Below are 15,379 nucleotides of genomic sequence, written 5' to 3'. Positions count from 1 at the left end.
CAAATTCCATTGTGTAATTACAGTGTATCTAACACTGTAATTACTGTCCGCATAGGAGCCCGGGGCAAAGCATCTTTGAATCTGCAGCCGGGGCTCCCCATTGGTCCGCTGTCTGAGCCATTTTATTGGTTCAGACAGCGGACCAATGGGGAGCCCCGGCTGCAGATTCAAAGATGCTTTGCCCGGGCTCCTATGCGGACAGTAATTACAGTGTTAGATACACTGTAATTACGCTAGTGAATTTGCTGCGAGAGGCGTCGGGTGATCAGCGATGGTATGTTAACAGGGGTGCCTCGCGCAGCTACGTGGGGGGTTTCTAAGGTGTGCGGCGACCCGACGGGGAGCTCTGGGGGTCTCCTTATTAGAGGAGACCCCCAGATGCTGCGGCGGAAGATGGCGGGGGAGTAAGGCCATGGTGCTGAAGGACAGCACCACAGCGTAAACCTCACTCCTCATCACCCGGTAAAAGGGAGCATTGCTCAGGCTTTCGCCTGAGTAATGCTCCCTAACGATCGGCCATGGCGCGAAGGATATGGGCAATAGGATTTGCAGTTAAACCTTGCGCGATGGCAAGGTGATAAGTAGCTCGCATCTGCAAGCTACTTATCACCTTGAATAGGATATGGCCCAGAGCCTCTAAACTCACCTCTTCAAAATTACCTACCTGTCATCCTCTGTACTGTTTTTTGCAGACTCTTACCAACTGGGAAATTCCAGACTCCTGCTAGTCTCGTCCCTTTGCCTTGGATTTGCCATACTCTGTGTCTGCATTGCTGGATTCTGCATGAAGGTGCATTGGCGGGGTAAGTTAGTAAACTCTGATTTATTGAAAATCTGACGGAAAATATAAGTGAAAGCTGCATATCTCGAAATTCCAACTGAATCAGGATGCTATTCATATGTCTACAGCTCATGCATGAAAAAAGACATGCTGTTAACTGATCTCCAGGTTGACAGGCTGAAACGTATGCTACAGATCAACCTCTGCTTAGACTATATCTGCATCATGGGAGGACTGACGAGGGGGGAAGGGGGGAGATTTCCTCCCAGGCTGCCTCTCATTTAATGATTTAGGGCTAGCACTGTGGCTGGTGAATTCAGGTTTTTGTGTAAGGCAATGTGAAACACTAGGCTGAATGAGGGAAATAAACGCCCAATTACAGAGCAATTGCAGGGCGGGCAAGCTAGTAAATATTCACAGCATGATACAGAGCAGAGGCTTGCCTGCAGGGTCCGTGGGAAAAAATCTGTCTGGTCTCTCACCATTGTTAACTGCATGTGCACAGCTACATAAGATATTGTCTAGGTTGAAAAGTTTTCGACAGTCTCTAGACTCCAGAAGGGCTGCTTGCAGACAGTCCCTAGACTCCAGAAGGGCTGCTTGCAGACAGTCCCTAGACTCCAGAAGGGCTGCTTGCAGACAGTCCCTAGACTCCAGAAGGGCTGCTTGCAGACAGTCTCTAGACTCCAGAAGGGCTGCTGGCAGACAGTCCCTAGACTCCAGAAGGGCTGCTGGCAGACAGTCCCTAGACTCCAGAAGGGCTGCTGGCAGACAGTCCCTAGACTCCAGAAGGGCTGCTGGCAGACAGTCCCTAGACTCCAGAAGGGCTGCTGGCAGACAGTCCATAAACTCCAGAAGGGCTGCTTGCAGGACTTGTGTAAGAGATAGAAACCGTTGTAACCTTAAAATGTATTATGTGCCCCCCGGTGCCAGTGCATTATACTTTACCTGTCATGCTCTCCCTCGAGAGTCCTTGCTGTATTTCCCATGTGACTACCGGCATATAGCAGGTGGGGCACGTATGTGATGTCATTTGGGCTGGGGCTGCCGTGAAAATGGACCTCTAGTTTGTGTTTTCCCCCCAGGCCAAAAGGTCCCAGTCCTCCCCTGATCTGCATTTAACATTTAAGAAGACTTACTTCTGTTTCCCCCCTGAAAAAATCAAGTAAAGTTACCTCCTTTAATAGATTGCATCTGAATGAAGGTGCCATACAACAAAACACACGGGAGTTGTGATGTGAGCTCAGTTCCATAAGTTGAGACTAGGCCTGAGCCATAACCCAACAGAAGTATTGTATTAGGGGTCTAGGACTGTGCTTCCTATAAAACATGACATTCACATTTGAAATCTAAAATAATTGTGCCCATCTCCCGGTTGAATCAGTTTCAGAATAGAGTTAGGCATAGCTTGATTTTTGTAACTATCTTAACCCTGCAGATAAAAAATAAACAAAAGAAAGCAAAATTGTAAAAATGATACATGAGGCCGATGCATGCCAATGATATATGCATATGTATATGTATATATATCCCAGAGGCGCTATATGTGCTACCTGAGAGCTACTGTTTTGTCCCGTTTTATTGCCTGATGAAGCGGGCTTGGTCCTGCGAAACGCGTTGCATCTATTGGGGTACTAATAAAGTGTTTATTTATGTCAGACAAGTAGTCTAGTCTGCTTTCGGAGGTAAGTCCACCACTGCCTCCCCAGCATATTTTAAAACTTTTAATTATTGTTTTTATTCTGCTGGCGCCTCTGTTCATCAAAGTCAATATATGCATATGTCATCACCTTGACGACTGCCCCCGCTTGCCCTAAATTAAATTGTGTGGGGTGTGGTTTATGGTGACAGAGAAGTTTTGGACATGTATAAATATTAGACATTCATCTTCATTCTTCACTCTTCTTCTGTCTATGAAAATGGAACTTGGCATTGAGTACTTCTGACTCAATGATATGTGCCCCAGGGGCTGAAGCTAGGTTAGCAGATAATGTCCACAAACTTCTGTAGAACACAGTAGAGACATAAGAGGTCCCATTGTGTCACCACAAAGAGCACTTACCACTACTCAAATTTGGCATATTACTTATATTCTATGCCAACATGTATATAAATGACATCCATATCCCAATTTATACTAACTGTATTATTTTTTATTTTTCCACGAAACCGTATATTTCACTAGTTTAAATCAGCCTATTGGCTTCCATTAGGTGACTGCCAAAGCAGGGGAGCACAGGCTATAGGATAATATTGTTGGAGATAAATGCGTCAGCTGTTAATTAAGCATGCAAAGGAAAGGGAGCGTCTATTAACAGGAAGAAGATACCCAACCCCTTACAGAGAAAACAATATTCATTTTTTTGTCATGGTGAAGCCATACATGTAAGCCAATTCCCTATTTTACAGGGACAGATTTACTTTAACAGATTCATTGCACCAGGGGCGTTGCTAGCCCCAAAGATCAGTGGCACATGCCCTGGATCTATTCTGGGGTGCCCCGGATGTCCCTCAGGCAGAGTAGAGAAACCACAGCACCCAGCAGGGCACCACACAGTACCCAGCACACTGGCGCACGGAGGGGGGTGTTCTGGGTGTCTGGAACACCCCCCCTGCACTGAGACCGGAAGTGGGGTGTGTGCGGCGAGGGTCTCATGAGCAGGCCTTATGCTGCGGGGGCCTCGCTTGCTGCTGGCGGCAGGTGGTGGCGGCGGGCGTACGGGCTTCATTCTGCGGGGAGAGAGAATACTTCCACTTACAGTGCCTGGATCCTGCGCAGCCTCTATGTACTTCCTGTCCCGGCCGGCCTCTGTCGCTATGGTAACAGCGCCCCCAGTGATGACGTACCGCATGTCATCACAGGGGGAGCTCTTACCGATGCGACGCGCGCCGGGAGAGGCTGAAGATAGAAGCTGCGTGCAGGATGAAGGCAGGTAAGTAAAAACTCCTCTCTCCCCGCAGCTCCCCCCCCCCCCCCGCCTAACTAACTTATACTGGGGCATATACCTATCTAATCTATACTGGGGGACATATACCTATCTAACTTTCAGCTTTTAACTTTTAAACGCTCTCTGAAAAAAAACTCATTTGTTCTGACAAGCATATGCTCTACCTTAGGCCACTTCCCTTTGTCCTAAGACCAAGTTGCACTCCTACTAGGTATCCTAAAACACATTGCCTTTATATATTTTATTGTATACTGCCCCGCCTCTAGTTTCCCCCCATTCCCTTTAGATTGTAAGCTCGCAAGGGCAGGGTTCTCTCCCCCTTTTGTGTCTTGGAAATCATTATACATTTTATTCATCATGTTACTTTTATCACTGTCATTACCACTTCTGTATTTTGTATTCTGTATGCTGTATCATTTTTTGTATTTTGTCACTAATTATGTATCTTGTATATTAGTGTACACCATTGTCTGTATTATTATGTACCCCATGTTTGTTTCTTACTTTGTACAGCGCCACGGAATATGTTGTTTATAATAATAATAATAACTTATACTGGGGGACATATACCTATCTAACCTATACTGGGGGACATATACCTATCTAATCTATACTGGAGGCATATACCTATCTAACCTATACTGGGGGCATATACCTATCTAATCTATACTGCAGACATATACCTCTCTAACCGATACTGGGGGCAACTATATGGGCTACCTATACTGGGGGGGAACCTATAGCTGGCTACCTATACTGCGGGCACCTATACCTGTCTCCACGTTGGGGGCGCATTTTACGCCCCCACCCTGGGTGCAATTTAGCCTAGAAACTACTAGTATTTGGCTCCACCCACACCATGATTTGGCCACGCCCACACACCACTTTCAGGAATCCTGTCTTGGAAATGATGGATTTGCCTGTGCAGCATGCCTCACAGAGACGCCACAGCACCCAGCATGGCACTACACAGCACCTAGGTTCCCCATAGAGGCACCATAGCACCCAGCATGGCATTACAGCACCCAGCGTGCTCCATAGAGGCACCATAGCACCCAGCATGACACCCAGCATGGCACCACAGTACAGTCCAACGGGGGGTATGCTGGGTGCTATGGTGCCTCTCTATGGGCATACTGGGTGCTGTGATGCCATGCTAGGTGCTGTGATGCCTTTATGGGGGCATCCAGGGAGTTGTAGTTCTTCTATGGAGGCATGCTGAGAGATGTGGTGCCTCAATGGGAGGCCAAAAGGAGCATGGGAAGGGGTCCACTAGAATGCCAGGGAATGTTATGGGGGCTGGCAGCAGGACAGCTCGCCCAGCAGAAAGCCAGACCAGCCAGCACAGAAGCCAGGTAACTCTTCCTAGTTATGATTAAGTGACACTGTCTATTTATGTGATATGCTGCATTTTGGGGGATTTTTTTTTGCATTAATGGAGAGGAGAGCTTCATCCAACATTCTGCTAGGCAGACCTACTTAGACCACTGTTAAGATCAAGTAAATTTTGTCTCCACCCATGGCCACACCCACGATCCAGTGCATGGCCAAATCTATTTTTCAGCTGGAGTGCCTAAAAGTGCCCTAGATCTCTTAGGATCCTAGCAACGCCCCTGAATTGCATACACGACATATTAGGCCTGTACCTGTTATATATTTTAAAAACACTTACAGGAAGTATGTTAATACTTTCACACACTAGACATGGAAAGTACCAAATGTTTTATTGCAAACCATGCGATCATAGTTTTCCACATTTGCCATTGTAATGTGCCTTCTTTCACCAGTATGTATTGTGATGACACAACATGAGTTCGGCGCCAGGGGTACTGCTAAAAGTAGAACATTGGTAATTTAAAATTCCTGATATTTGAGTTTGTAGTTCCCAAAACATATTCTCACTTGAACCCTTCGCTCCCAATAAGTGCCTAAAAAAGAAACCCCCAACACCTAATACCTAACCCTAACTACTCTAAGTGGCTAAACTTAACCCCCCACTTAATGCCTAACGTTAAACACACACACACACACACACACACACACACACACACACACACACACACACACACACACACACACACACACACACACACACACACACACACACACACACACACACACACACACACACACACACACACACACACACACACACACACACACACACACACACACACACACACACACACACACACACACACACACACACACACACACACACACACACACACACACACACACACACACACACACACACACACACACACACACACACACACACACACACACACACACACACACACACACACACACACACACACACACACACACACACACACACACACACACACACACACACACACACACACACACACACACACACACACACACACACACACACACACACACACACACACACACACACACACACACACACACACACACACACACACACACACACACACACACACACACACACACACACACACACACACACACACACACACACACACACACACACACACACACACACACACACACACACACACACACACACACACACACACACACACACACCCCCAGGTAAGTGCCTAACCTTAACCCCCACCTAACCCCCCTGTACAATCCCTTCCAAATCACATTCATCATGCTTTAAACCCTGAAACATTTAAGTGCAACCTCAAAGCTCACCTACTCTGGCAAAAAAAAAGGTCTAACATAGGCCATTTCCCTTATTTGCTTCTTAACCCCTGAGCTCCTTGCTTTCAGGTATGCAGCTTTCTCAATGCCTTAACTTTTGTATCCCTACTATCCCTTTAGACTGTTCGTCCACAAGGCCATGGTCCTCTCCCTGACCTTTATGTTGTCTACTACCTGTATTATGTACCAATGTCTGTTTTATGTACCTGTGCATGTTTCCCTACTTTGCATAGGCTCACAAAAGGTGAGAAGGATGATGGCTTTATATAAATTAATAATAATAATAATAATAATAATAATGGGACATGTCCGACACTGGGGCCAGGCCAAGGCAGGAGGTGTCAGCTTTGGTTGCAGCCGTGATGGGTGAGGATTAGAATCAATGAAACTGTGGCTGAGAACAAATAATGGTAATACCTCCACAATATTTTAACCTTTCAAGGACCTTGCTAATTGAAATCTACACCCTTTAGGGATCTGTTATCCCAGCCAAGGTGTAGATTCCAATTACTGCGCCGCACACTCCTTCCACTACCGCCGATCATGCCGCTCTCCTGACGCTGGACCCCACTTGTTTTGCCATCGCTATGACAACAAAGCTCCGTGAGATGGTCAGGAGCAGATTTCATTAGCTCCTGACCCTGTGATTACTGTGAGCCAATCACAATGTTTCACTTTGACTCTCATACGGGGTCCAAGTCACAGTGTACCCAAATTTAAGAAAGCACTCAATTAAGGTATCCCAGATAGGGCTGAGTGATAGGTGCCACGTGACTCTGACCCTAATGGTTTTGCACACTGGTGTCCACAAGGGTCATGACCCTTGTGGACACCAGTGTGGAAACCCATTAGGGTCGGAGTCACGTGGCACCTATCACTCAGCCGTATCTGGAATACCTTAATTGAGTGCTTTCTTAAATTTGGGTACACTGTGAAACGGACCCCGTATGAGAGTCAAAGTGAAACTGTAACGATTGCGGAATTATTTCCGTGGTCAGCGCACAAGATGCGCGCTGACACTGCGGAAATCCTCCACAAGCGTGTAATTTAACAGAACCCAGCTATGGTGCTACGCACCTGTAGAGGGAAATTCCCACCGGCAGATGGAGCTGTGGAGTGCAGAGGAACACAGCCTCTGCCCTGCCACAGATGCCAGATGGGAATTGCACGAGTTGAAGCAATGCAGGGCAAGATAGCCCCTAAAGAGAGAGAGAGCACAGAAACAGAATGTATGTGTTTCCACCAATCTAGTCGCCACCCAGCGACGGTGAACACACAACAGCAGAAACGAAGTGGGAACGCAATCGCAAGAGTGGCGATTGCCAATAGTGGCACAAGACCGAATCAGACAGAGCACAAGTGTAGCAAGAAAGACATAGCAAATAACAATGATCAGAACGTCAAAGAAAATAAAAAACGCTAGCTAAACGCGAACTCCGCACTCATTCGCAACAGTGAACATGTTAAAGACGCGATCACCGCGCGTTAGGCGCCCAGTGATAAGCGTGCCACCCTAATTAACCAATGTAACACAAACACGAAAATTAAGAACGCGAACGCTTGCTAAACGGTTACCTCACCGAGCCTACAGCAAGCGTTCATACCAGACAAGACAGAGAGAAGGAGTAGCCAGCAGCAACCGCAGCTCTGGCCTACACTCCCAGACAGAGTACAGAAGGAACCACCGTCGCTACTGCTAGAGCGGATGCGATCCAGACAGATAGACAGATGGGGCTACCAGTAGCAACCGCTGCTCTGGTTAGCACCCCTAAGGTAGAATACAGAAGGAGCCACCGCCACTACCGCTAGGGCTAATGCGATCCCAACAGACAGAACGATTTCCTGTCGACCGCCGCTGGCGACAAGACAATTGCAACAGATAGACCGTAGATACAACCTGGCTACGCAAGAAGGAATGCCTAGTGCACTCCCAAGGAATTACTCTAAGATAATCTTAACAAACGATTAGCAAAGGCTGAGACTCCAGGTAAGTCAGCAGGAACAAACCATCATGACCAGCAAGGAATTCTGGGAAGAAATGTTTTTTATACTGCAAGCCTTCAGAGGAAGCAGCTAAGCAATTTGCATGACAAGTGGATGCAAATTCCTCCCCAGAACAGCAACTCTGCAGCTTGCAGAGTGGAGATAGGTCTCTTTTCCAGGGACCTGCCGCACTCAGATTTACAAAATGGTCAAACAGCTGTCTGCCTGTGCAGACAGCAGAGCCGATCATTACAGAAACATTGTGATTGGCTCACAGTAATCACAGGGTCAGGAGCTAATGAAAACTGCTCCTGACCATCTCACGGAGCTCTGTTGTCATAGCGATGGCAGAACGAGTGGGGTCCAGCGTCAGGAGAGCGGCATAATCGGTGGTAGTGGCATGAGTGTGCGGCGCAGTAATTGGAATCTACTATGCTATTCCCTGTTGTCGATGAATTGTAGTTGGATTGTGTGAAAGAGACCTGCTTTAAAATGACCTATTATAGATTTGTACATTGGGACTTTTTTTGGGTGAGGTCGTTTTTACTGTTTAAACTGTGGAACAAATTTTTCACATTTTGCTAATATTGATAATGAGCATTCCCCAAAAGCCTGATTGGCTATGAATCCCATCTCCGTTCAAAAGACACAGCTCAGTCATTGCTACTGGAAAGAAGTATTTGGTTATAGTTTTAGCTAAATGTTCATCATTGTTTTAGAAATACCCCCCAAAAAATGACCAAACTAAAGGCAGCTGAGAAACAATAGCATTTTGTAATGATCGGTGTCAGCACACAGAGAGAATCTGATTATTGGTGATCTGCAGTATCACCAAGAATACAGATATATACCCAATTATTGATGATCTGCAGAATCACCAATAATACAAGTATAACTAACCTCTGGACACCTGATAAAGTGTAAGTGTTTGGGCGCAACAGTATATGAGTCTGGACCACCTGAGGAGCAGGTGACCCTGAACTGTTGAGAGTCAGACTCTACTGCAGTCAAAGGACTCCTATGAGATAGAGTCCCTGACTGGATTGCAGAGAGGTCCCTCTGAGGAATAGGGAGTCCCTGCAGCTACTAGACACCCCACCGGGGGGGGTGTCACAGGTAGTACAGATGGACTGAACACCCAAGGAGTGAGTGACAGCCAGAAGGGTCGGCCAGGCCGGGTCAGCAACACACGAGCAGATAAGGTACAGAGACAGAAGGCTGATTCGGTAACCAAGGACAGGCAGGGTTGGCAACAGGTAATCAGATATACGTAGGTACCGAATCAGAGAGCAGGAGAAGGGTCAAGAGAGCAATAGGTCATAACAGATATCAAGCAGAGGCCTAGTCTAGAGTGTGAGGTCCGTGGTCTCAACACCCAGGAACTGGTCTAAAGAATAACACAGTAATAACACAGTATCCCTAAGCTTGGGTGTGAGGTCCGTGGTCTCAACACCCTGGAACTGGTCTAAAGTATAACACAGTAATAACACAGTATCCCTAAGCTTGGGTGTGAGGTCCGTGGTCTCAACACCCTGGAACTGGTCTAAAGTATAACACAGTAATAACACAGTATCCCTAGGCTTGGGTATGAGGTCCATGGTCTCAACACCCTGGAACTGGTCTAAAGTATAACACAGTAATAACACAGTAATCTGGCTAAGTGTGAATTCCCAGGTCCACCTGGTTCTAACACACTGCGGGATCTGACTATGGTCTGAGTGCTAACACATAAGCATTCGCAACGGCAGACAACCAGCAACTGACAGGCAAGAAGTATATATAGCAGAGCGCTCCTCAGCGCCGCCCAGTCCCCTTCAGCCAATCACCTACTGCGCTGGGATCAGCTGATCGTCCTGATCAGCTGATCCCTCTCCTATTGGCATAAAGGGCCTGCCTCCTAGCGCGCGTGCGCGTAGCTCTCCATCTGTGTGCACTACTAGGCTCAGACAAACCAGCCGCATGCTGCTGCGGGGAAACCGCCGGTCTGAACGCGGAACCAGCCGCCTCACTGTCAGACCGTGCGGCGGTGTCTCCGCAATCCATTACAGTACCCCCCCGAGGAGTGGACTCCGGACACTTCCAACCAGGCTTCCCAGGATGTAAGTCATGAAACTCCTTTTTTAATTCCTCCGCATGCATGCGACAATCTGGCACCCAAGATCTTTCTTCTATGCCATATCTTTCCAGTGGACCAGATACTGCACGGAATTTTGCACTAAGCGAGAGTCCAGGATCTTTTCAATTTCATACTCTGGTTGGTCATCCACCAACACAGGGGGGGGGGGGGGGGGAGGGGTGAGAGGAATCCACGTGTGCTGCTGGCTTTAAAAGAGACACATGGAATGATCTCACACCTCTCATACTGGCTGGGAGATCAATCGCGTAAGTGACATTATTGATTTTCTTGGACACTGGAAATGGTCCTATAAATCTAGGGCCCAGTTTGGGTGACAGTTGCTTCAAGGCCAAATGTCGAGTGGATACCCACACCAAATCTCCTGGAGAGAACTTCCACTCTACGGACCGTCTTTTATCTGCCTGTCTTTTCTGGGTTTGGAAAGCTTTCCCCAGGTTCCTCTTAACCATTCCCCAAATCTCCTTTAGAGCCCTCTGCCAATCTTCCAGAGCTGGCAACGGTGTAGATGCGACCGGCAATGGAGCAAACTTAGGTGATCTTCCTGACACTACCTGCAATGGGGAAAACCTAGAAGAGGAGCTTTTCAGGTTGTTGTACGCAAATTCTGCAAACGGCAAAAATCTTACCCAGTCGGATTGCGCATCTGCAACATAACCAATCCCTGGAACAGTTCCTCAGGTGTTAACTCTCTTGGTCTGGCCGTTGGTCTGTGGGCGGTAGCCTGATGAAAACTCAAGATCAATGTCTAACTGATGGCAGAAGGCCTTCCAAAACTTTGAAACAAATTGAACTCCCCGATCTGACACTACATTCTCCGGAATGCCATGCAGCCGGAAAATGTGCTGTATGAAGAGATCAGCCAATTCCTGGGCCGAGGGGAGTCCTTTCAAAGGGACAAAATGAGCCATCTTACTGAATCTGTCCACTACCACCCAAATGACCGTCTTGCCCTCAGACCGAGGGAGCTCATCCACAAAATCCATGGAGACATGGGTCCATGGTTCACTTGGGACTGGCAAGGGCTGTAAGGTGCCAACAGGGGCCTGACGAGAGGGTTTACTCCTTGCACACTCTCTTACAAACTCCTTACAATCTGTTGCCAATGTAGGCCACCACGCACATCTGACCAGTAAATCCTGAGTTCTGGTGGCCCCGGGATGACCAGCATTCTTGTGGGAATTAAACAGTTGCAAGAGTTGTAAACGGAAAGGCAGTGGTACAAACATGACCCCATCAGGCTTCCCCTCTGGAACATCCTGTTGGTAAGGACTCAGAGTGACTGTCCAATCCCTCCAGGTCTCAGTGGCTGCCAGAACTACCTTCTGAGGTAGAATGGTCTCGGGGCTGAAGGCTGCACTGTCTCAGGTTCAAAACACCTGGATAAGGCATCGGCCTTGATGTTTTTACTACCAGGGTTATACGTAATTACAAATCTGAATCTTGCAAAGAACAGGGACCACCGGGCCTGGCGGGAGCTAAGTCTCTTAGCACCCTCTATGTACTCCAGATTCTTATGATCTGTATAAACTGTGATAGTGTGTTCTGCACCTTCTAGCCAGTGTCGCCATTCCTCAAAAGCTAACTTGATGGCTAAAAGCTCCCGGTTGCCTATGTCGTAGGTTTTCTCTGCGGGTGAAAATTTACGAGAAAAGTAGGCACATGGGTGGAGTTTGCCCTGCAAGCCTGACCTCTGAGACAATACAGCTCCCACCCCCACCTCTGAAGCATCAACCTCCACAATAAAGGGAAAGGTGACATCAACATGTCTCAATATAGGTGCGGAACAGAACAGTTTCTTTAGTGTGGAAAAAGCCGCATGAGCCTCTGTTGACCAGTGAGGAGTATCAGCCCCTTTTTTGGTGAGACTGGTGAGGGGTGAGATGATGGCAGAGTACCCCTTTATGAACCTTCTGTAGTAGTTGGCAAAGCCCAGAAATCTCTGGAGCACCTTCAGTCCAACAGGCTGAGGCCACTCCAGGACAGCGGAAACCTTCCCTGGATCTATTGAGAGGCCAGAGGTGGAGATAATGTACCCCAAGAAGGCAACCGAGGTTACTTCGAAGAGGCATTTCTCTAGTTTGGCATAAAGCAGATTCTGTCTTAACTTTTCTAGCACAAACTTAACATGCCTGCGGTGTTCAGAAAGATTGGACAAAAAGATCAGTATATCGTCCAGATAGACCAGGACGAACTTCCCCAACACCTCCCTGAATACCTCGTTAATTAACTCCTGGAAGACAGCCGGAGCGTTACACAACCCGAAGGGCATCACTAGGTACTCGTAATGCCCGTCGGGCGTGTTAAAGGCTGTCTTCCATTCGTCACCATCTCTAATACGCACCAGATTGTATGCACCTCTCAGATCTAGCTTTGAGAAAATCTTGGCGTTGGTCACCTGAGTGAACAAATCGTCAATCAAAGGTAAAGGGTATCGATTTTTTACCGTGATCTTATTTAGGCCTCTATAATCAATGCAAGGATGATGGCCTCCATCTTTTTTCTTTACAAAAAAGAATCCTGCCACTGCTGGTAAACGGGAGGGACGGATGAACCCTTTAGCCAAGTTTTCTCTGATGTATTCCTGCATAGCTAGTTTCTCAGGCCCAGACAGATTATAGAGGTGACCCCTGGGCGGCATACAACCAGATCTCAAATCAATGGGACAATCGAAGGTAGGGTGGGGGGGAAGTTTATCTGCCGACTTGGGACAGAAGACGTCAGCAAATTCTGCTTATTGTTTTGGCACACCTTTAACCTGAATGCTGGTATTACCCACGGTTATATTGGTAGGTGAACAGAGGCGCCAGAAGGATAAAAGTACATAAAAATTTTAAAAAAATTGCTGGGAGGAAGTGGTGGACTCGCCTCCGTTAAAGCAGACACCAAGGACTGTAAATATATAGATATACACATTTATTGAAAATACCCCAAAGATGCAACGCGTTTCGCGGGCACAGCCCACTTCTTCAGGCAATAAGCAGGTGATAAACAACAGCAATTCAGTTATAGCAAGCAGAGCACCTCTGTGACAGAGGTGCTCTGCTTGCTATAACTGAATTGCTGTTGTTTATTCCCTGCTTATTGCCTGAAGAAGTGGGCTGTGCCCGCGAAACGCGTTGCATCTTTGGGGTATTTTCAATAAATGTGTATATCTATATATTTACAGTCCTTGGTGTCTGCTTTAACGGAGGCGAGTCCACCACTTCCTCCCAGCAATTTTTTTAAAATTTTTATGTACTTTTATCCTTCTGGCGCCTCTGTTCACCTACCAATATATTTGAGTCCACCCCAGGTGGAGGGGTGATCTACCCCCTTTCTTCCTATCTACAGAGAGCGACTTCTTAATCCTGAGTGAGGACAGGTCTAATCTCCTCACCTGCCTAATGAGTGGTTACCTAGGTGGTAACCCGTGTTTGTGAGTATTACCATCTCACTGTTTCATTTATCCAATCAATTTTGACATACTACACCATATTGGGCTCTCGATTTCTCTTTAACTTTATTACCCACGGTTACTTTTGCTAAACAATGATGATAACAATGGGTCGACCAGCTCGTTAGCTGACCTGAAACCCAGTGTATCTGAGGGGAGTGAAGTTGTAACCAGGGCATACCAAGAATGACGATGGAGGTTGCCATACGCAAGACCAGAAATTGCAGATTCTCCTCATGCAGTACTCCAACACTGAACCTCAAATTCAGAATACGGGACAGAGGATGTCTACTTTGCAGAGGAGAGTCATCTACCGCAGTGACCAAAATCAGTTGGTCCAATGGGAGAATAGGAATTCCCAATTTTTTTGCAAACTCGTAATCTATAAAGTTAGCCGCTGAACCAGAGTCAACGAAAGCTTCAGTGGTAGCAGTCTGACCCTTCCATGTGACAGAACAGGGAAGGAGCAAACGATTGTTGTCTAGAGGTAAAGACTGCGCGCCTAGGGTATTACCCCTGACTACACCTAGGCGGCAGCGTTTCCCGACTTCTTGGGGCAATTCTGCACTCTATGGCCCTCCTCTGCACAGTATAAACAGAGCTGTTCCGTTTTCCTGCGATTCCTCTCCATCCGCGTCAACTTGCACTGACCAATTTGCATTGTTCGGGCAGAGGTGAGACCGGTGGTGGAGAGGCGTAAGAGACATATCTGACCACGTTTTTACCACGGGTTTGCTTCTGATAACGGCGATCAACCCGTACTGCTAAAGAGATTGCCTCATCAATGGTTTTTGGTTCAGGGTGTCCCAACATCAATTCTGAAACTGCGTCTGACAACCCTGATAAAAAACAATCTAACAGTGCAAAAGCCCCCCACCTAGCTGACACAGACCACTTTCTGAATTCAGCTGCATAGACTTCTACTGGATCCTTGCCTTGAAGCAAGGTTTTTAGCTTCCGCTCAGCAGTAGAGGCAATGTCCGGATTGTCATAAATTATGGCCATGGACTTAAAAAATTCCTCTACTGATGTCAGCGCCTCGTGCCCTGTCTGCAGGCTATATGCCCAAGTTTGAGCATCTCCTGACAGCAGGGTCTTAATAAATGTAATTCTCTGTGCCTCTGTTCCTGACAAGTTAGGCCGCAGTTCAAAATACGACATTATACGATTCTTAAAATTCTGAAAGTCAGATCTATGACCAGAAAACCTTTCGAGTACAGACATACGTAAGTCTGTAGCTGGAGGAGATCGCACTGAATTTACAGCCGTCTGAAGGACCTGTAAGGACCCAGATAAAGCAGAGATCTGGGCCTGCTGACCGACCAGCACTCTGATGAAATTTTCCACCGAGGTGGTGAGAGTATTAAGACGGCTGTTAAGTGCGTCCATTTTGTTTT

The 15,379-nt window shown here is 47.2% G+C and overlaps 1 protein-coding gene across 2 annotated transcripts in view; it reads left to right on the top strand.

Moving 5' to 3' along the window:
• LOC137536157 (uncharacterized) overlaps window positions 1–15,379 on the top strand; it is a 43,594-nt gene that overhangs the window by 13,381 nt on the left and 14,834 nt on the right. For both annotated transcript variants that reach the window (XM_068258244.1, XM_068258243.1), the window contains one exon: window positions 693–803. In XM_068258244.1, coding sequence (XP_068114345.1) covers window positions 693–803 — 111 coding nt within the window. The remainder of the gene's footprint in view (window positions 1–692; window positions 804–15,379) is intronic.

Source organism: Hyperolius riggenbachi, chromosome 10 (assembly GCF_040937935.1).
Source record: "Hyperolius riggenbachi isolate aHypRig1 chromosome 10, aHypRig1.pri, whole genome shotgun sequence".
NCBI classification, from domain to species: Eukaryota; Metazoa; Chordata; class Amphibia; order Anura; family Hyperoliidae; genus Hyperolius; species Hyperolius riggenbachi.
This window is presented reverse-complemented; position numbering and strand designations above follow the sequence as displayed.